A 20,602-nucleotide genomic window follows, 5' to 3' on the forward strand; every position below is an offset into this window, starting at 1 on the left:
AGGTCCTTCTGAATTTCCAGTCCTTCCACGCTCTGTAACTTTAGTCAGGCCTGATTTTAAACATGGGTCAAAATTAACAATAAAGTTTCCTTAGGCAAGTCAATGAATCTCTTCACATTAGTTTCTTCATTTGTGAAATGCAGACAGTAGTGAATACCTGCCAGTGCTGGGAGGTTTCTACATGGTTTTATACCCGGGAGGTATAAAATGACAGTGTCTCTCTCTGCCTGCCACCTTTTCAACAACCACCATCACTGCCCCCTACCACCACTCCCTGTCTCCTCTCAGCAGAAGTAACTTCCTTTATTTATTATTTGGGCATTGGGCTAGAGGGCTAGGGACCATCATCCTCTGATTGGGCTTGACAAAGCCAGTCCCCAGGATTAGGAGAAAGAAACGAAAATGCCCAGCAGCAAGTATCAAGTATTCCTGAGGCGTCCAGACTCTGCCCATGGAACTTTATGTACTTCACTGAGTTAAATTAGTCTCTGGGAGGTATTTCAGCAAGCAGCCTGCACATGATGACAAGTGGCAGACCTCAGTGGTGATTCAGAGGTTAAGGATTGTCAGGAGGCAGAAGTGGGCTGGATGACGCCCAAACAACAGGAAGCATGACCTAGACCGGGTCTTGGTGGTCAGATCATGCAGCTGGAGGAAGGGCAGGAGGCGTGAGCAAACTGAAGAAGAGGGAGGCCTTCTGAAGAATGATGGTTTAGCGTGGCTAGGGGTGGGTATGGGAAGGAAATAACAAGCAAGGGATTTGGTGAAACGGGTGGAGTTTGTCTCTGTGAAAGCAATTTCCACTTCTGTTCTCTACTTCTCTCACCATCCCACCCCATATGCCCTTTGATCCCATAATTTCATGTTTAAAAAGTTTTCCAAAGAAAATATTCAAAGGTACAGGCCAAATATTTTTCACACTAGCAAAAAATTTTAAACAACCTAAATGTCCAACATTAGGAAATTGCCGAAATAAATTATGGCACACCCATGTGGTAATAACTCTTTAAAATAAGGGAATTACTTATCCTTTATTAGAAAGTAATGGATTAAAAAACACTGTATATGGAATGAGACCAATTTTGATAGTAGACATAATGTACTGATAAACCCAGAAGAATATATACACCACAATTTTTATGGTAGAATTATGAATATTTTAAAATAATTTCTAAAGCACACTTACCTGTAATGAACATAAATAGAAAAAAGGAATAATTTTTTTCCAAATAGTAAAATATAAGGGAACATTTCTAACAGGCTATTATTTAAACTAAGAGCTAAAGAATTTAGCCATGACACTTCTCGTATATACATATATATATTTATACATAGATGTTTTAGTTATCTCTTCTTACTAGCAGTTTCTCTTAAGCATGTTAGTTTTTTGTTAAAGATATTAGTCAATTTTGAATGTTCTTTTGCAAAGAGGACTAAGTGGCTGGTGAGTTGAAATGGAGGAAGATATAGCTCACGACTGTCTTTCCGTTACCAGCAACATCAGCTTTCATCATACAATTTCCTTTTATCACTTTGGTCAAGAGGAGGGGCAGAAAATTTTGAGTTGGAGTATGATTCAGAGACAAATCATTTCTGCTTTTCATTTTACAGCCCCTAAGGGATCCAGGACTAGAAGGGCCAACGTCTCCCTCATCTCGGGGTCAGTGTTCTCCATCTGCATCACTCCGTGGCACCAGTACAGGTAATCCTCTGCTTTTATTCTCTCAGATCTTTCTACCTGATTATTAGTCCTACTTATTCTAGGAATAAGGCATTTAACTACAAATGACTTGGCATGAGAGTGGGATTGATAGGCAATCATTCTCTGTTGATTGAGTTAGAGCTGCCTTAACTCTGAAGGGTGTGAAAATTGTAGTTCAGCATTCACATAAAGTTATTTTCTCTTTCTCAATATGCTATGATTTTTGCTTTGTATTATCCAAATAAGAAAGAGAGGGAGGTTAATTACTTTTTACTTGGGTTTAATGGTTTACATAGTATCTATTTTGAAGGATTTTATTATAGAAAAGACTCTTTTTCTTAGGAAATTAGTGAAAATGTGAATAATTAAGTTTAGAAAATTTTGTAAATTAAAAAAATTAGAAAAAATATAGTCATGTGTGCAATTTTTTCCCCATATTTGTTGTGTCTTGGATATCATCTTGTCACACTGATTTATGTAAGAAGAAAGGTAAATTTTAAATATTTACTGTTTATCAAATTTTTCTATGTTGGCATCTATTAATAGATCGCATCCATTATGGCCATTAACTAATGACTACCTATTCACAAATTTTATTTTCACATAGGCTTCTTTGGCAACATCATACACTGGAATATTATTTCTAAAATTCTGATGTACATGGAATCATTTGGGATTAAAAATACAGGTATCTGGACTCTAACCTAAGAGATTTTTATTCAGTACATCTTGCACAGAGCACTAGAATCTGGAATGTTAACCAGTCTGCAATATTAACCCTCAAATAATTCTTTTGCAGATGGCGTATGGGATGCACTTTGGGAAGAGAGTAGAGTCACATATAATTGAAAGCAATGCAAAAACTTTAAAATATTTATGTGTATGTTGGAACATGTATAAGTCATTTTAAAGCCAAGATAATAATTTTTTTTAGCATGTAGATTTTTGTTTTTTGAATTGCTAGCTTAAAAGTATTTCAATGATTTCAGGCAGTACCAATTTCACCTAACATTTGTATATGTATGTTGAACAGTTTAAGGAAAATTGGCTGTGCAAATATGACAATAATCTACTGGTAGATTTTAAAAATTCTTTCTGTATTTTCCAGTAATCATGGTAATGATCACTAGGAGTAATCACTGTATAAATAACTTTAACATAAATGTTGAAAAGTTTTCCATTGCTTATAAAAATCAGGCTCAGTCATGCTTTAGGCACTTAAAGGAGTTAATAAACACACACCCACAGACACACAGACACATACATGGAGACACATACACGCACACACACCCCTCTCAGCATGAAATCCTGGTATGTTCCTATTGACTGACATTTTAATTTTTCTTCAGACAGAAATCATCCTGTTGTAAGGTTTTAGTGTGAAATATATTTCTCTTCTTATTCTAAAGATGAGTGATGAGGGAGTGATTTATTCAACCGTGAGATTTCTGCAGTCTCCTTCAGAGTCACGGAGTGGACAAAGGCCTGATGTTACTCCGAGACCTGGGAAGACTGGCGACAAAGGTATGTGTTTTAAGCATCCAAATTCGCCTGTCTCTTATGGATTGACAAACTTTTGATGTTTGAAAAATGTTTCCATCTGTACTTCTGGTTCTTAGCTGGTAATAAAAAACTATAATGGGCAAGGGTAGTAGAATAGATGTCTTTTTTAAGGAAAAAAAGATTGTGAGAATAGAAAGATTAATGAATTCCTTTAAATTTAAGAAGCTAATAAAATGTTTTTATTCAAATCTGATCACGAAGAATTTGTGAGGCCTTTAAATGTAAAGGACAGATTAGATCTGAAGAAAAAAACCACAGCATTTCTTAGACAAATAAGAGTCTTAGAGAATAAGAAATGAAAAATGTGTGTTAAAACGATGTTTATATTCAGACTAAAAATATTTTAGGTATCTTAAATACTTAGCAACCCTTAATGACAATGAAGCAGCAAAAATGTTTGAATTAAAAACAGTGTTCTAATTTTTCTACCCTCTCTCTTTTTTCAAATATTGTCTTAATTAAACTCTAAATTGAGAATAACCATTTACTCCTTCAGTTTAGTGATAATCAGACCTACAACTTTCAGATACTGAGGACCTCAAAAGCAAAAGCATAACTGTAGGATTGTGTAGAGAAAAATAGAACTTATGAAAAATAAAGGCCAGTTGATTTCTAGAAACTTTTTTAAAGATAGACCCCAATCACATTTACAGCTTCAGAATATCCACTATCGGCTACCAATTTCTCAAGAATATTGACTGCTTTTACCTTCCTTTTCATGATTAGTTGTGACCACAGTAAGGAGCACGTGTATCAGTTTGGATTCTCCTGCATGTTTTGTGTCTATTGCCATCAGTGCTCTTGTAAAGGATGTACTTTTGAAATCCTATAGAACTGTTCCCCTATTAGGATATCTACAATGGGTGTGTGTGTCAGCCAGAAATCCGAAACTTCAAAACTAATTTATAGGTTACAAATTTTATATTTATTTTTAAGACAGGCAATGGCATCATCATAGCTCACGGCAACCTTAAATTCCTGGGCTCAAACGATCCTCCTGCCTCAGCCTCCTAAGTAGCTGGGACTACAGGCACACACCACCACACCCGGCTAATTTTTCTATTTTTTGTAGAGACAGGGGTGAGGGGTTGTGCTCTTGCTCAGGCTGGTCTTGAACTCCTAGCTTCAAGCTCCTCCCGCCTCTGCCTCCCAGAGTGCTAGGATTACAGGCCTGAGCCACCACATCTGGCACTATAGGTTACAAATTAAAATCAATTTGCATGCTATATTTCTGCAAAATTTTTAGAGATGATTGTCCCTTTGTTTCACATGGTGTTCTGGGTCAAGGTTAGTAGTGAGCCATCATCTTCCCTTGATGATTGTTTTCTCCCCTTTTTTATTTAAAGTGTTTTCAGTGTCCTGGCATCTCATTGCAGTGAGTCTTGGGATCCTCTGTTTACTTCTGTTGATGATAGTCATAGTGTTGGTGACAAAGAGTGAGTAATTGAAATACATATTTCTTGTCTGGGTAATAGCAGTAAACACTAATTGTACAGATTTTAACCATGCTCCCTCCATTGTTCCCTGTCTATAATCAAGCAATGTCCCAAGTGGCTCTGGACTATGTAGGTGATTTTTTCCTGGTCCTGTCACATGTCATTTTCATTTTACTTAACCTTGACTCTGAAGCTGGGATGAGCTGTCTCATTCTGTTATAACACATGGTAATATTTCTTCTGATAGAGGATTTAGTAGTACATGTATTCTGCCAAATGAGTTTAGATCATTGTGAATGTAAGATTAAACATTCTTTGAGAAGCAGCTGTTCAAAAGAAATTATGGCTTTCTACTGAGTTTTTTCAAAGTATATAATGAAGAATGGTTCAGTAAAAGAATGAATCTATACATGGATGTTAGATCTTGAATTCAAGCTTTATCTTTTATTTGAATTCCTTCACATCTTTGAGAAAAATCACTGATTATACCTATATAAAATTACGTATTTGGATCTTACTCTCATTTCTCCTACGAACACTCCTTCTGCTCCAGTAATATTTATGCTATCTCTTCATGTTTCTAATAGTTCAGATACACACAAGATATGTTGTTAAATGTAGACTAACTGATTTCATGTTGATAATTACTTGTAAATAATGTGCTGTTAAAAATGAACTAATCTGAAAGATAAGGAGTTACCATCATAATTTTATTCAGATATTTTATTTATCCTAAAATTAGGTTGCTAATAGTGAGAAATTTATGTTTCCATGTCTATGGTCAGTTCATTGAGGTGTACTTTGTAAATATCAAATTACTAATCAAAGTAATGATATGGGTTGATTGTCAAAGTGAGACTTTTTTCTCTTGTCTTAAATTTCGATATTTAATTGTTATGAGCATTTCTTGTATTATATTTATACTATTAATTTTAGTGTTTCAGTGCATTCAAGAAAGACATCAGCAGGAAATTCTAAGAGACCTTAGTCAAAATGACAACTATTTAAAGGAGCAACTTTTGACAAATAAGACTTTAGAATATGACATTTTAAAAAATGAAAGCCTCCAGAAGAAAAAGGAACTGGACTCACTCTTTCTAAAAAAGAACATATGTCATACAAAAAATGAGATCTTTTCAAAATCTTTGGAAAATACAGGTATGGAGGAAATCTTGAATGAAAGACTGCGTGATTTTTCATTATTTCCTTCCTCTCCAGAAGCTTTGAAGTCAAATAAACAGGTTTATGATATGTACTAGTGATCTATGTGGTCTACTAAACAACTTTTAATTTGTGCCTCTTAGATGTAATGTAGTATTTGGGGTTGCTTATTTCAAATATCGGATTAGGACCCTAGGAGCCATGTTTGGATCAGTAGAATCCTATAGTTCTCATAACTCAATGGCAGTTCTTACACTCTTACTGCTCTGAGAAGGTGAAATAGCATGTCAGCTCTCCTGAAAATTCAGATCATTTTGGTCCTGTGGCAAATTAAAGACTCCCGCTCTTTGTTGACATAGAAAATGGAGGCCGGGCCCTCAATAAAAGTATATTTAGGCTAAAATGGGCAAAAGGGCTTTTAGTTGGATGCTGTTATAAAGAAAATTGTATGTGTGTGTGTGTTTTCATTCTGCCTTGACTTCAGATATTTGGTCTATTTGTGACCAACATATCTGCAGTATGTCTGAAAGATTTGCTATAGTATTGATGTTTGCGTAACTCTGTGTGATCATACCACTAAAAACACCCAAGAGATAAACATATTAAAGCTCCTACAGTGAACTCTCCTGTCTTGCATAATGAAAGAATGAATTGACCTAGTTAATCAACAACTACTGAGTATTTGTTTAGGATTTAGAGTTTACAAAGAGCTTTTGTGTATTTAATCTCATTTAAGTATGGTGGTAAAAATTTACTGTCTCTATTATTAAAGGGTCTATAATATTTTAAAAACTTAGTACATATTAAATACATGAAAGAAAAAGAACAAGTTCCAAAAAATAATGTTTCTATTACTTAGAAGGCATTCCAGAATTTTTTTAAATTTAATTTTATCATTTTTTAGGCAGCTTTATTAAAGTATTATTGATATACAAAAACTGCACATATTTAATGTATTCAATTGGATGAGTTTGAACGTATGTGTACACCTGTGAAATCATCACCACAATCAGGCTAATAAACATAGCCATCACCTCCAAAAGTTTCCTCATGTTTATTTATTTATTTACTTATGGTAAGAACATTTAACATGAGATCTACCCTCTTAGCAAATTTGAAGTCTACAATACAGTATCGTTAACTATTGGCATTATGCTGTACAGCAGATCTTTAGAACTTCTTGATCTTGCATAACTGAAACTTTATACCTGCGTTACAACTCTTCATTTCCCCCTCTCTTCAGCCCCAGGGAACCACCATTCTATTCTCTGCTTCTATGAGTTTGACTGTTTTAGATACCTCATCTAAGTGGAAGCATGAAGTGCTTGTCCTTCTGTGATTGCCTTATTTCACATAGCGGAATGTCTTCAAGGTTTATCCTTTTTGTTGGATATGGCAGGATTTAATTCTTTTTTTTTTGAGACAGAGTCTCGCTGTGTTGCCCGGGCTAGAGTGAGTGCCGTGGCGTCAGCCTAGCTCATAGCAAGCTCAAACTCCTGGGCTTAAGCGATCCTACTGCCTCAGCCTCCTGAGTAGCTGGGACTACAGGCATGCGCCACCATGCCCGGCTAATTTTTTCTATATATATATTTTAGTTGGCCAGATAATTTCTTTCTATTTTTAGTAGAGACGGGGTCTCGCTCTTGCTGAGGCTGGTCTCGAACTCCTGACCTCGAGCAATCCACCCGCCTCGGCCTCCCAGAGTGCTAGGATTACAGGCGTGAGCCACCGTGCCTGGCCTGATTTAATTCTTTTTAAAGGCGGAATAATATTCCATTGTATGTATATACCACATTTTCTTTATATTCATCCACCCTTGGACATTGAGGTTGTTTCCAGGTCTTGGCTATTGGGAATAAAGCTGCATTAACCATGGGATTGCAGGTGTCTCCTGGTATTCCAGAATCTTGGTGAGCCTCATATTATCATTATTGACAGCTACTGAGATTTTATTTAGTCATGCAGAGCTGATATATTGCTCTGGTTAACAGAATCCAGATGACAAGAAGTGTAATGATTCACCCGATGTGTTGTAGGCAAACGTTATGAAGGCCACTGGTCCTGTTGTGGATTAAGCTGTTATTATTTTACCATGGAAAATAAACACTGGAAGGGATGTAAACAGACTTGCCGAAGTTACAGATCATCCCTTTTGAAGATAGATGATGAAGATGAACTGGTACCGTGGACTTTTACATTCATTTTATTCTCTTGGACTCTGTCTTTCACCCTTGAACCTAAGATATTGAGGACAGGCAGGAATCCAGAAGGAGAGTGCTTTAGTTGTTGTTCGTGTTGTGTCTGTTGTGTGAGCAAAAACTGTATGGTTAAGAGTCTCATAGGAGATCCCTGCCTGGTAATAGAGTTGTGATCCTGCTACTTACTAAGTATCTAATACATATTATCTATTATGATGACCATTATTATTAAGGATGCAGTTTGGGTCTTTGCAATCATCTCCCTTTCCAAGGAGTCTATAACAGAGCCACTCACAGAGAAGTATGCTTTTCCTTCTTTGAAGTACTTAGCCCTTTGGTAAATTGCAGTTTGGAACCAACAGTTATTTATCTCTATAAGGTGGCAACTAAGAATTGGGATGCAGAATAGTCTAGTAGTTACTATTAGGGACCCAGGAGCCAGGCTGCCTGGGGTCAAATCTAGCTCTACCACTTATTAGCTGGGTGACTTCAGTAAATTACTTACCCTCTCTGGGCCTATTTGCAAAATGGAGATAATAATGAGGAACTTAAAAGTGGTAAGTTTTACAAATTAGCCTCATAGTGATTTTCATTGCATCTGCAGGTAACATTTACTTGATCAACATTCTTAAATATTATATCAAGATATATCTCCTTAAGACATAAAAAGAGAAAAATATAATGACAACAATATTGAATTTTAAAAAATTTATTTTTTAAATAAATAATAAAAATTATCCAGATTCACAAAATGTGTTTTTTATAGAGACATGTTTGCAAAGATCAGCCTGAAACCTCTATTTATCATTTAGGAAAACAGTACAAAATTTGTATGCAAATCTAATAAATGTTTAAAATCACAACAAAAAGAATTCCTGATATCAAGTCATGAAATAATTGTTTATGTTCAATGTAGTAAAATGTAGTTAAATTCAAACTTACATTTTAAAATATATTCAGTCATTTAATCAGACATTATGTAATATGTCACTTTGATATATCACATTTTAGATATAAGAAATACTTCCAAATACTGCCTCCTTTCCTTCACCCCTTCCAACTACTGAGTTACAGCAAGAGGCTAAAGATTTTAATGCACTGCGCTCACACAAACACTTTTTATTTTAACAAATTTGTTTTGAAGATTTCATCTTTCACTTACGATTGGGTGATGATCAATTTTCTACGTCCTAAATATTCTTTGGGAGCATGATTTTGAATAGTTTCAGAAAGCATCACAAATTATTTAACAAGTCTCCTATAGCTAGATATTTAGATTTTTTTATTTTCCCTATTTTAAACAATCTATGAGAGCAGCAGCCATTTTTAACATAAATAATCTATTAGGGGGAAATTGCTTTGGAAAATGAAAATACAGGGATTGAGGGGAGAGAGGTTAGTTCTCTAGGAAGGAGGAGTGAGGGATGCTGTTGAGAGTAGCAGAGACAGCTGGCCCTTCAGCCTGTCCTCTGTACTCCTCTAACAGGTGGGAGTTTAGTCACATGATGTGTTTTGTTTCCTTCCTAGGCCTTCGTTCAACTCCAGACTTATAAAAATTATTACTGGATTGGATTATCATATGATGAGAGGGAAAATAAATGGAAATGGCTTGAGAGTGGCTCATCTCCTGGACTGTAAGTTTCTAGAGTGCATTCAAACCCTAACGTTGGTGTGGGGTTGAAAGGACTGCGTCTAAAAAGAATTTTTTCTCATTTCACACAGCTTTATTCATTTCCAACTAGAGGTCATTGGTAAGAATAAGAGGGGTGAATAAGGAAGTGTTTTAGAAAGTATAGTTAAAAAAGGAAGAGAAGTGTCATACAGAGTTATTAGTAACAGTAAAAGAGTACTGGGCATAAACAAATGCCCAGAGGTACACAAAATGAAACAAAATCATAAAATAAGATGATATAAAGTGATTGGACCATCTTGACTTAGCTATAAGGATCTCTCCCACAATCACAAATCAGTATACTGAGCATTGCAAAAATTCATTTGAAACTCCTTTATATAATTAGTGTATACATGTATGTATTTATTTATGTTATTTATAAATATATATATACACACACATATTCACTATTGTTCTATTTTGAAGTGCAGTATTATGTAAACTCTTGTGTTTACCTTTAGTTCTAATCTGCTATTAAATAGTTCATTGATTTTTAAAAAAATTTTAACTATTATATTTTTTATTTCTAGGAATTCTGTTTTGCGTTTTCAAATATCCTTGCTAGTTACTCATATTTTTAAGCTGTCTTTTATTTCTTGAAAGATATTAAACATACTTATTTTACACATGGTATCTGATAATTCTTTTTTTTTTTTTTTTTTTTTTTGAGGAGGAGTCTTGCTCTGTCACCCAGCTAGAGAGCAGTGGCATCATCATAGCTCACTGCAACCTCAGACTCCTGGGCTCAAGTGATCCTCCTGCCTCAGCCTCCTGAGTAACTGGGACTACAGGTGTGCACCACCAAGCCCAGCTAATCTTTTTTCCTTTTTGTGTAGAGACCGAGTCTCACTTCTGCTTAGGCTGGTCTCGACTCCTGAGCTCAAGTGATCCTCCTGCCCCAGCCCCCCAGAGTGCTAGAATTACAGGCGTGAGCCACTGAGCCCGGCCCTGATAATTCTAATATTTGAAGTTTTGTGGGTCTAATCTATTATTTCTGCTGGTTCTTGTTCATGATGCCATTTTCTTTGTAGTATTTAGTGATTTATTTTTCTTTTTGAGCTGCTGTTGACACTATGTGAGGCCTGAGATGAAGGTGGTACCTTTGTTAAGAAAGAATTTGCTTTTGTTGGGTGGCTTGGGGCACTGTGAGTCTGGGCAACTTTTGATTCTAAGTTTAAGCGTTGCAAGTGTTGTAGTTCTGGGCTGCAAATCTACAAACAATGTCAGGCAGGGAATTATCTTGATGTAATTGTATCCCCCAAGCACACTCCCAGGAAACCTAACCCAGAGGTCACAGAACAGAAAGGCTAATAGACCAAATTAAGATGCTCAAATCATAGTTAATTAAATCACTTTAAAACCCATAGTACAATGCAAAAGGACAGCAATAGGTTAGGTTGTTGCACTCAGGTTAATGTACGAGAGGGTGAAACGAACACCTGAATCCTGGGTTCTGCAATCTCCATATTGCCTGACTCTCTCTGCTGCAAAACCCTCGCTTGATGATGTGGTTGTGGTTTCTAGGGGCAAACCTGAGGTTTGAGTAAGAAGGCCCAGCAGCCAGAAGGTTTTTGTGGCCAGCACACACATTTCCTCTACCGGGGAGGTGCAGAAGAAGCATGTAAACTTGGCCACAGCTGCGACTTTCCTATTAACCTGATAAGAAGATATGGATTTAATTTGTGTTTCTTGGGCAGAGGCCAGAATGGGTGGTGAACTGAAGACCTCATGAATGTTGAGTGTATATGTGCCTCATGTATATTTTGTGTATATTGAGTGTCTACTTAGTCCTTTCTTCCTTTTTTGTCTGTTCAGCACACACATGCTCTACTTACTATATCTCTACCTGTCTCATAGGTTACTAATTTACTAATTGCTACCACACTTTATGTGTTCTACCTATGCCTTGCAAGCTATTATACTTGGTTTCATTTATCCTCCTTATTTGTTTCTTTTTTTCCTATATGAGATTTGAATATTCTTAAGTAATACAGAAAATGCAAATTACGTGAGAGATGCTTTGTGATTTTGAATTCTCAGGTGAGATTATTTTTTTTCTCTTCTGCTTAAATCCAAGGTTCAAGACAGTTCTAGATGGTTGCTATTGTAGATATATCCCCTTTGGAGTATTGGCCCTATGCAGCTTGTGGAGATTCTGAATCTCCATGTTAGCAGGATTCTTCTCGGCCTATCACATCCATCACGGGAAAAACTGGCTTTAGTGCCTCACTTACCCTCCTGGGTCCCCGCATTTACTTAATCTTCAGCCTGAGTATGAATCTGCTTCTTATCAGTTTATGAATTTATTTTAGATGGTTTAAATTTTTGTCATTCAGCATTTTTAATTGTGTTCAATAGAAAGTTGGTTATGGCACCTAATCCGCCATTTTGCTGAAATAGAAGTCCTGCTTTAGATAATTCTCAATGGACTGTCATGTGTTGACTATGAGGAATAGAAACAATAACACACAAACGTGAAACAACCTCATTCCTGAGTTTATTCCAATTCTACTTTTTTCTCCTTGAAGTATATGCACATGAGGTGTGGATATCTATGTCACAGAAATTCAATTCTTCTTTTTCATCTCTCACTTTTATTGAAACAGAATTAACCTAAGAAGGCAGGTTTGGAATATCATAATCCCATTGCAATACTGTAAGGTAATTTTACCTTCTGACCAAAAACTGTCAGTGTGGAATAAAATGGGAGATTATGGGTGTGATTAAGAGGCCATGATTCTATTTAAGAGACTAAGAACAAAAGAAAATCTTTCAGTGATGAAGTTATGGTTAACACTTCCATATTCCAGATATTTAGCCAATAGAATTTAAAAAAAAATCATGATTTATGTAATTGTAAGCTTCAGAATTAAACAATTGGCCATGTATGTTTTCTGTTTTACAGTAATTTTGCAATAATGAATTTGCCTTCTGGGAGAGGACAATGTGCATTTTTATCCTCAACAAGAATAGCAGTTATTGATTGCTTTCAAACTTACAACTGTATCTGTGAAAAGAGAATTGACTGTATTTTCTCTGCTTCAGCGTGCACTGAGAAGAAAAGGTGAAAATAGAATGTTGTCTTTTCTTGTTTACTTCCTATAATAATTTCTGATTACTTTCAAATAAATATTTTTACCTGCAGGACTTAGTCCATTGTTGAAGCAGATGAAGATGAGCTGGAAGAGAAAGGAAATGTTCTTTTGGGCTATCCCTTAGAGATCAGATGTCATCTTTCATCCTGAGAAGAGGGGAAGATTTTGTCTTTGGAGAGCAGTTGCCCCTTTTTTAATGGCCCTGAGGAATTATTCATTCTTTCTGTTTCCCTCAGTCACCTACAGAACCAGTTAGAGAACTCATAAATAGTCGGAGTCTTTTCCTTATCAATAGGATAAATTGTCTCAATATCTTCTGGCTTTGATAGATAGCACAATTAAGAACTAGAATATAGGTTTTCTTTCTTCTCATTTAGAAGCTTATCTCATTTTTTTTTTTTTTTTGAGGCAGAGTCTTGCTTTGTCACCTGGCGAGAGTGCAGTGGTATCATTATAGCTCAGTACAACCTCAAACCCCTGGGCTCAAGTGACCCTCCTGCCTCAGCCTCCCAAGTAGCTGGGAATACAGGCACTCACCACCATGCACAGCTAATTTTTCTATTTTTTGTAGAGACAGAGGCTCTCACTCTTGCTCAGGCTGGTCTCGAACTCCTGACCCCAAGTGATCCTCTTGCCTAGCCTCCCAGAGGCCACCACGCCAGGCCTAGAAGCTTACCTCATCTTTTTAAAAAAATTATTTTGCTATAAAATATAATTTCAAACTTACTGGAAGTTGCAAGAATAGTACAAGGAACTCTCATATAATCTTTACCCTTAGTTACCAGTGTTTATATTTTGCTCTATCAGCTTTATAGTTTTCTCTCTCTCTCTCTCTCTCACAATCCTTGCTGATCCATATGATAATAGATTGAGGACTTTAAGTCCCTTTGTCTGAATATTTCCCAAGAACAATGGCTTTTTCTGATAGAACCATACTGCAATTATCAAAATCAGGAAATTTAGTATTGATACAGTACTATGCTCTAATCTATAATTCATGTTCAAATTTTGTCAGTTGTCCTAATAATGCCCTTTATGAGTATTTTTTTCCATGTTCAGGATCATGCAATGAATTTAATCATGGTATATCTTTAGTTTCCCTTAATCTGGAACTGTTCTTGAGGCTTTCTTTGTCTTTCTTAAACATGACATTTGAAAAATTAACTTTATTGAGTTATACTTTGCATACCATAAAATGCACACACTTTAAGTCATGAGTAACACAGTTTTAACAGATACATACACCTCTTACACACTATCAAATGCATATATAGAACATTTCCATCACCTCCAAGAAGTTCCTTCTGCCCCTCACCATCAAGTTGGCCCCAGGCAACCAGGGACATGCTTTCTATCACTATAAATTAGTTTTGCCTATTCTAGAATTTCATGCATAATGTACTCTTTTATATTTGGCTTCTTTTTGCTCAGCATATTTTTGAAATTAATCCATTTCTTTGTGTGTGTGTGTATCAGTATTTTATTCTTTTTGTTACGAGATAGTATTATATCATACAAATATACTATAATTTGTTCATTCACCTATGGACATTTGATGTGTTTCCACTTTTTATTTATTATGAATAAAGTTGCCATGAACATTTGTGTGCCATCTCTGTGTGGATATATATTTTCATTTCTTTTTAGTAAATACTTAGAAACCTGCTTGCTGGGTCCCATGGTGCATGTTTTCTCCCATCCAAGTACTAACCAGGCCCAACCCTACTTAGCTTCAAGGTCAGACACGTTCAGGGTGGTATGGCCATAGACCATGTTTTCTTTTATAAGAAAATTGTAAACTGTTTTCCAGTGTGGTTACATCATTTTACTTTCCCAGTAGAAACATATGAGAGTTCCAGTTGCTCCTTATCATTGTCAACATTTGATATTGTCAGTCTTTTTAATTTGAGCCATTATGGTGTATGTGTAATGGTATCTCATTGTGATTTTATTTTTGATACAGAGTCACACTCCATTGCCCTGAGTAGAGTGCTCTGGCGTCAGTCTAGCTCATAGCAACCTCAAACTCCTGGCTCAAGCAATCCTCCTGCTTCAGCCTCCCAAGTAGCTGGGAATATAGCCACACACCATGACATCCAGCTAATTTTTCTATTTTTAGTAGAGACGGGGTCTCACTCTTGCTCAGGCTGGTCTCGAACTCCTGAGCTCGAGCAATCCTCCCTCCTCTGCCTCCCAGACTGCTAGGATTACAGGCATGCCCAGCCATCTCATTGTGATTTTAATTTCCATTTCCCTCAAGATTTGAATCCACACATGTGGAATCCATGGAGACAGAGGGCTGACTGTATTTACAATTGTTATATTCTCTTGCTGAATTGATCCCTTTATCATTATACAATGACCATCTTTGTCTCTTTTTATAATTTTTGACTTAAAGTCTATTTTATCTGATGTAAGTATAGCTACTCTTGTTCTTTTTGGTCTACATTTGCATGGAATATCATTTTCCATCCCTTCACTTTTAGTCTATGTGTATCCTTACAGGTGGAGTGATTCTGTTATGGGCAGCATATAGTTGGGTCTTGTGGGTTTTCTTTTTTTTCAAATCCATCAGCCACTCTATACCTTTTAATTGGAGAACTTAATCTATTCATATTCAAGGTTATTATTAATAGGTGAGGACTTACTCCTGCCCTTCTGTTATTGTTTTCTGGTTGTTTTGTAGATCTTTTGGTCTTTTCTTCCTCTCATATTGTTTATTTTGTGATTTTGTGGTTTTCTGTGATGCTAAGCTTTGATTCCTTTCTCTTTCTCCTTTGTGCATCTGCTGTAATTTCTTTCTTTGTTGTTACCATGGGGCTAACATGGGGTCTTGTAGTTGTGGTAGACTATTTTAAGCTGATAATGACTTAGCTTTGGTCACATAAAAATCTCTAGGCTTTTCTCCTCCCCTCTCACAATTTATATTTTTGTTGCCTTAATTTTCATCTTTATATAGTGTATATTCCTTGACCACTAATTGTAGCTGTTGTCATTTTTGACCATTTTGATTTTTAACCTTCATACTAGAGATTTGATCAATTTCCATAGCACAATTAATAGTACTAGAGTATTCTGAGTTTGATTGTGACTTTTCCTTTACTAGTGAGTTTTATACTTTCATGTATTTTCATGATAGTAATCTTTTTTTAGAAAAAGTTTGCTTATATATATTTTCAAAATTTTCTATAGTTAATCTGTAATAAGAAGACATGATAATAATTTAAACAGATTAATTTAGCAACAAGAATAAAAGTGGTTTGTCCAGCTAAGGATCCCTTCCTTGAAGCACTAAGACAATCCGAAAACATATTGATACATATGTTAAAGAATGCTTTAGCATTCTGTTTATTGTTTTCTAGGATGGATATTGATTCTTTCAGAATAATTTCAATTATTAATAGAGATTTTCTAACTAACCTTTATGCATGTTTGTGTCAAACCATATATTAAATCTGATTATTAAGGGATTCTTTTTTTAGTTCAGATGAAAGTCATGTACATAAAATTAACCATTTTAAAGCAAACAATTCAGTGGTATTTAGTACATTTAGAATGTTGTACAACTATCACTTTTCTAATTCTGAAGCATTTTCATGGCTCCCAAAGGAGACCCCCATATCAATAAGCAGTCACTCCGCATTTTCCCATCACCTCAGCCCCTGGAAACCATTAATACACTTTCTATCCCTATAGATCCACCTGGACATTTCATATAAATGGAAACATATAAATGTGAGCCCCTGCATCTTGCCTCTCCCACCCAACACAATGTCTCTGAGCTTCCTTGACATTGCATGCATCAATGATTTTTATAGCCTTTTGTAGCTGAATAGTATGTCATTGTACGGATATATCACACCCTGTTTAGTCATTCATCTGTTGATGGACATTTAGGTTGTCTCCACCCCCTGGCCACTGTGAATAATTACACAAATTAGGAATACAGGATATATGCAGGGGTTGTCCATATGGCACGTTTCCACCAATAAGAGACAAGAGGCAGGAAAGTGGCTGCCAATAACTTTCTAGCCCCTTCCTCCAACCTGGTAGACTGTGTGGAGATGCCATGTTTGTGTAAGGTCTCCTCAGAGATGTTCTATGTGAATGAGTAAAAAACTCTGTTTTCTTGTGAAGCGCTAGCCAGCCTGAAAACATACGTCTTGTTCTTCCTTTTCTTCCTTTCCTGACTAATTTCCCTTTCCTTGTAGCTTTCACCTTTGCTTCCTTTGGATTCACTCCCTCTCCCCATTAGGTATTTTCAGGTAGTATTTGCCTGAGGCTCTGTTTTCAGTGAAACCCTGGGCTAAGACAGTGCTCTCTAATGAAAGGCTGGCTTGTAACCATCCAGGGGAATTTGCCATGATAACTGGTCTGGATCATGTAATAATATTTACAATATAATAGCAGGGAGAATTCTATATTATCTTCAGTCCCTTCCTTGGGATCCAAACCATACTAGAGAGGAAGTATAGCAATAGCTGGCCTCATGCTATCTTATACCTGCTTTGGAAGTGAGAACTTAAATCTCTTTCCTATAAAATGCTTAATTATTTGTCTTGCTGCCAATGAGTTGTCAAGTCATTTAGGGAGTTTAAATTTAATCATGAATTATTAAAAATTATTAGTGAAAAGCCTGTTGAATGTAGGAGTGCTAATAATATGTGACCAAACATGTGACCATCAGATATACATAGAAAGCAGGTCATCTGTATTGTGAACGGATCCTGAGTGTCTAGAAGGTATAAATTATACTATTTTTGTATAAGGGGAGGAGATAAAGGAAAGGCCAAGTCAGGGAGGCTGGATATTGCCCATTATCTGAAGCTGCAAAGCTGAGACTCACAAGTGACTCCCTATAATTCGGTTTGGATAGTGCAGAGGCGTGAGATGGAGGCGTCATGCTCAGGCATCTGTCCTGGGGGATGGTCCTCTGTGTGGCTGTGTCCTAGCTCCCCAGCAAGCCTAGTACGGCGGGATCACTTCATTGGTAGTTATGTCCGTGCAATGGCCCAGAGAGTCTGAGGTAAAGGGGGACATAATGAAAATAGTCCAATTAAATAAAACCTTTACGTAAATTAGGAAAGGCACAGTGGGAGGTGTCATTGTACTAGGTGAGGAATACAAATTAGTTGAGGCATTAGCTGAGGGAAATGAATGGGTGGTAGGAGTAGAAAGCGATAGTACCAACTGTGGCTTCGTGGCCTATTACAGAAGTGAGGTTCTTGGTAGCCAAGAATATCTTGTTATGTCCGTATGATAAGCATTAAGTATTTTTTTCCTCTTCCCTTTCCATTGCCTTTTTGTTCAGGAAGTGTTGTTGGCATTTATCATTGCGTTACAGGTTACCAAACTAGACCTGGGGGAGGACTGGGTATCATCTGGAGGCCCTATATTTGAGGTAGTTATAATGACAATTGGGACGCTGTGTCTTTTCTTGTTGGGGAGAGGGTGAAAGCCTCAGTTTTGTGTCTTAGCAGATAGTTGCCTCGAGTTAGGTGGAAGCTTGAAGTTGTTATGTAAGATTTAAATATGGATATAAAGATGGGAACGAATGTTGAGGCTAGAATCTGCCCCTCTGGGCCTGCTGGTGCTCAGATCTGTCCCTGGCTCTTCTCTTGCTCAGTTTTGCATTATGGGGGGATAACCCCCCAGGCAGCATTTCCCAGGGTCTTAACAAAACAAAGCCTGAAGCTACCAGGGAGGGGCAATCCCCAGGCCCCCCCCCCCCCCCCGCAGGGAAAAGGAGGGAAAGGGAAGGGAGGAAAGGAAGGATGCACAGCAAATACAAAGTGGTGCATTTCTGAGCTGGCCACTTGCCCTTGGGGAGGGTGGCTGTGCAGAAACACTGTAACTGTAAACAGTCCTTGGAAGGGAAGACTAGAGGGGAAATATCCCTGCCAATTCCTTCTTTTCCCTTGTTTCCCATTGGTTATAGTTCACCCCAAGTGAAAACAAATAACCTGTACTCCTAGCTTGTATAGTCGCTGGTGAACTCAGCTCCCATCTCCTGTGGGGTATTTCTTCCCAGAGTCTGGAAGTGGTATGCAGAGCTGGAGACTTTATTTGTAGGCTCCTGACAGTGGAATGATTTGGGTTCACATGCAGGTGACCATTGTGAGACAACTGTGTAAAATCAAGTGGTTGGGAAGCTGGTATATGATGCTGAAGCTAAGAATGTAAGAAGGTACGTACATAAAGTGTGTTCTGTACAACAAAGCTCCCAGATTCAAGGTAGGTTTTGTCAACAGGAGGTGCTAACAGGAAATTCTAGGGTGGGAGAAAGGGATATCCAAGGTTATTTTAATTTGTTATTTTTTCCTAGCAGAGAGTTCTCTTGTGCATTTTCTTCTTCGACTCTGTCACACTATGGGAGGTGCTGTCAGAACACTTTTATCTCCTTTTAGTTTGTGCTTGGGCTTCCTCTGTCATCATGCAAACATCAAGGAAAGATGAGCTCGTTATGGAAACTACATGTAAAATGATTACAGAGATTCTTAGCTGACTCATTATAGTTTTGACTAGATTACTTCTCATTTCCCCTCCTTTCTCCCTTCTTCCTTCCACTTTTCCCTTTTTTCTTCTCTCCTTTCTCATTTTCATTCCTTCTTTTCATTCTCTAGTCTTCTAAGGTATTATTTTTCCCTCCATTTATTAGTCAAAGATATTTATTTCATAGGTAGTTGTTTTTTGGGTCCATTCTCTTGGTGAAAAGAGGAGAAAAAGTTCAAATAACTCACAGGAGGAATGGAGTTAACTCTTCCGAGGCACAGGATGTTGTCAGGGAAGTCTTTTCAAAGAAACCCATTCAATAGAGTTTGGAGGAAGAGCAGGCATTTTGCCAGTTGGAAAAAGGAAGAATGGTGTTTCACTCAGAGTGATTACAGAACAAACGCATGACTTACCATGGACTATTAGCCCTGCTGGAAGGGGTAGGATGCTGGGCACTGTTGGAGGGGTTGTGCATACGGACAATCAGCAGTGTTTAGCTGGAATAGGCAAATAAGGGGTTAAACAAGAGAAGTAAGAACGTATACTGTAGAGAGTTAAAAAAATATCCAAAGATTTCTGCTCAGGCCCAAATAATTTTTCTTTTCTTCTTTGATGCAGGTCCTAGAACCTCATCCCTCTTTCTTTTTCATTTAAAATTGTTACTACCTATGGTGCTCCTTAGAATCGCAATTAACCCTCCACAGACCTCAGGGGAATTTTTCTAACTCTACTGTTTTTACTTACTCAAAGGCAATTACTTGGAGTTCCTTTCCTCTTAATTTTTTTTTTTTTTTTTTGAGACAGAGTCTTACTCTGTTGCCCAGGCTAGAGTGCCCTGGCGTCAGCCTAGCTCACAGCAACCTCAGACTCCTGGGCTCAGGCGATCCTCCTGCCTCAGCCTCCCGAGTAGCTGGGACTACAGGCATGCACCACCATGCCCAGCTAATTTTTCTATATATATTTTTAGCTGTCCATATAATTTCTTTCTATGTTTAGTAGAGACAGAGTCTCGCTCTTGCTCAGGCTGGTCTTGAACTCCTGAGCTCAAACGATCCGCCCGCCTCGGCCTCCCAGAGTGCTAGGATTAAAGGCGTGAGCCACCGCACCCAGCCTTAATTATTTTTTAAACTGATAATTGCTGCAGGTAAACTGGCAGAGGATAACAATGCCACACAAATTATGTAGCATAGGTTTTTCTTTATCTGCTACATACCATGGGATATACTACGGAATATCACTGCGAAGTGAAGAGCCCTCCTGGTGACCTGACTTGCACATTTATT

At 37.2% G+C, this 20,602-nt stretch overlaps 1 protein-coding gene across 2 annotated transcripts; it reads left to right on the top strand.

Annotated features, from left to right (window-relative positions):
• The first annotated feature begins 1,594 nt into the window (after window positions 1-1,594).
• Window positions 1,595-13,226, top strand: LOC123640007 (killer cell lectin-like receptor 2). Of its 2 annotated transcripts, XM_045554324.1 has the most exons (8): window positions 1,595-1,702; window positions 3,112-3,226; window positions 4,612-4,701; window positions 5,638-5,859; window positions 7,899-8,041; window positions 9,588-9,694; window positions 12,638-12,796; window positions 12,878-13,226. In XM_045554324.1, the coding sequence occupies exons 2-8, from the start codon at window positions 3,112-3,114 to the stop codon at window positions 12,882-12,884; spliced, it is 843 nt and encodes a 280-aa protein (XP_045410280.1). In that variant the 5' UTR covers window positions 1,595-1,702; the 3' UTR covers window positions 12,885-13,226. The 2 variants fall into 2 exon arrangements, with proteins under 2 accessions (XP_045410280.1, XP_045410281.1); XM_045554325.1 differs by lacking the exon at window positions 4,612-4,701.
• Window positions 13,227-20,602: the final 7,376 nt, after the last annotated feature.

This window comes from Lemur catta, chromosome 6, assembly GCF_020740605.2.
Source record: "Lemur catta isolate mLemCat1 chromosome 6, mLemCat1.pri, whole genome shotgun sequence".
Taxonomy (NCBI): Eukaryota; Metazoa; Chordata; class Mammalia; order Primates; family Lemuridae; genus Lemur; species Lemur catta.

Excerpts from the sequence above, each read along its gene's own strand:
- LOC123640007 (XM_045554324.1), top strand. The coding sequence starts at position 3,112 with ATGAGTGATGAGGGAGTGATTTATTCAACCGTGAGATTTCTGCAGTCT. Across the intron at positions 3,227-4,611 it reads TGGGAAGACTGGCGACAAAG|TGTTTTCAGTGTCCTGGCAT; the intron begins GTATGTGTTTTA and ends TTTTATTTAAAG. Across the intron at positions 9,695-12,637 it reads AGTGGCTCATCTCCTGGACT|TAATTTTGCAATAATGAATT; the intron begins GTAAGTTTCTAG and ends TCTGTTTTACAG.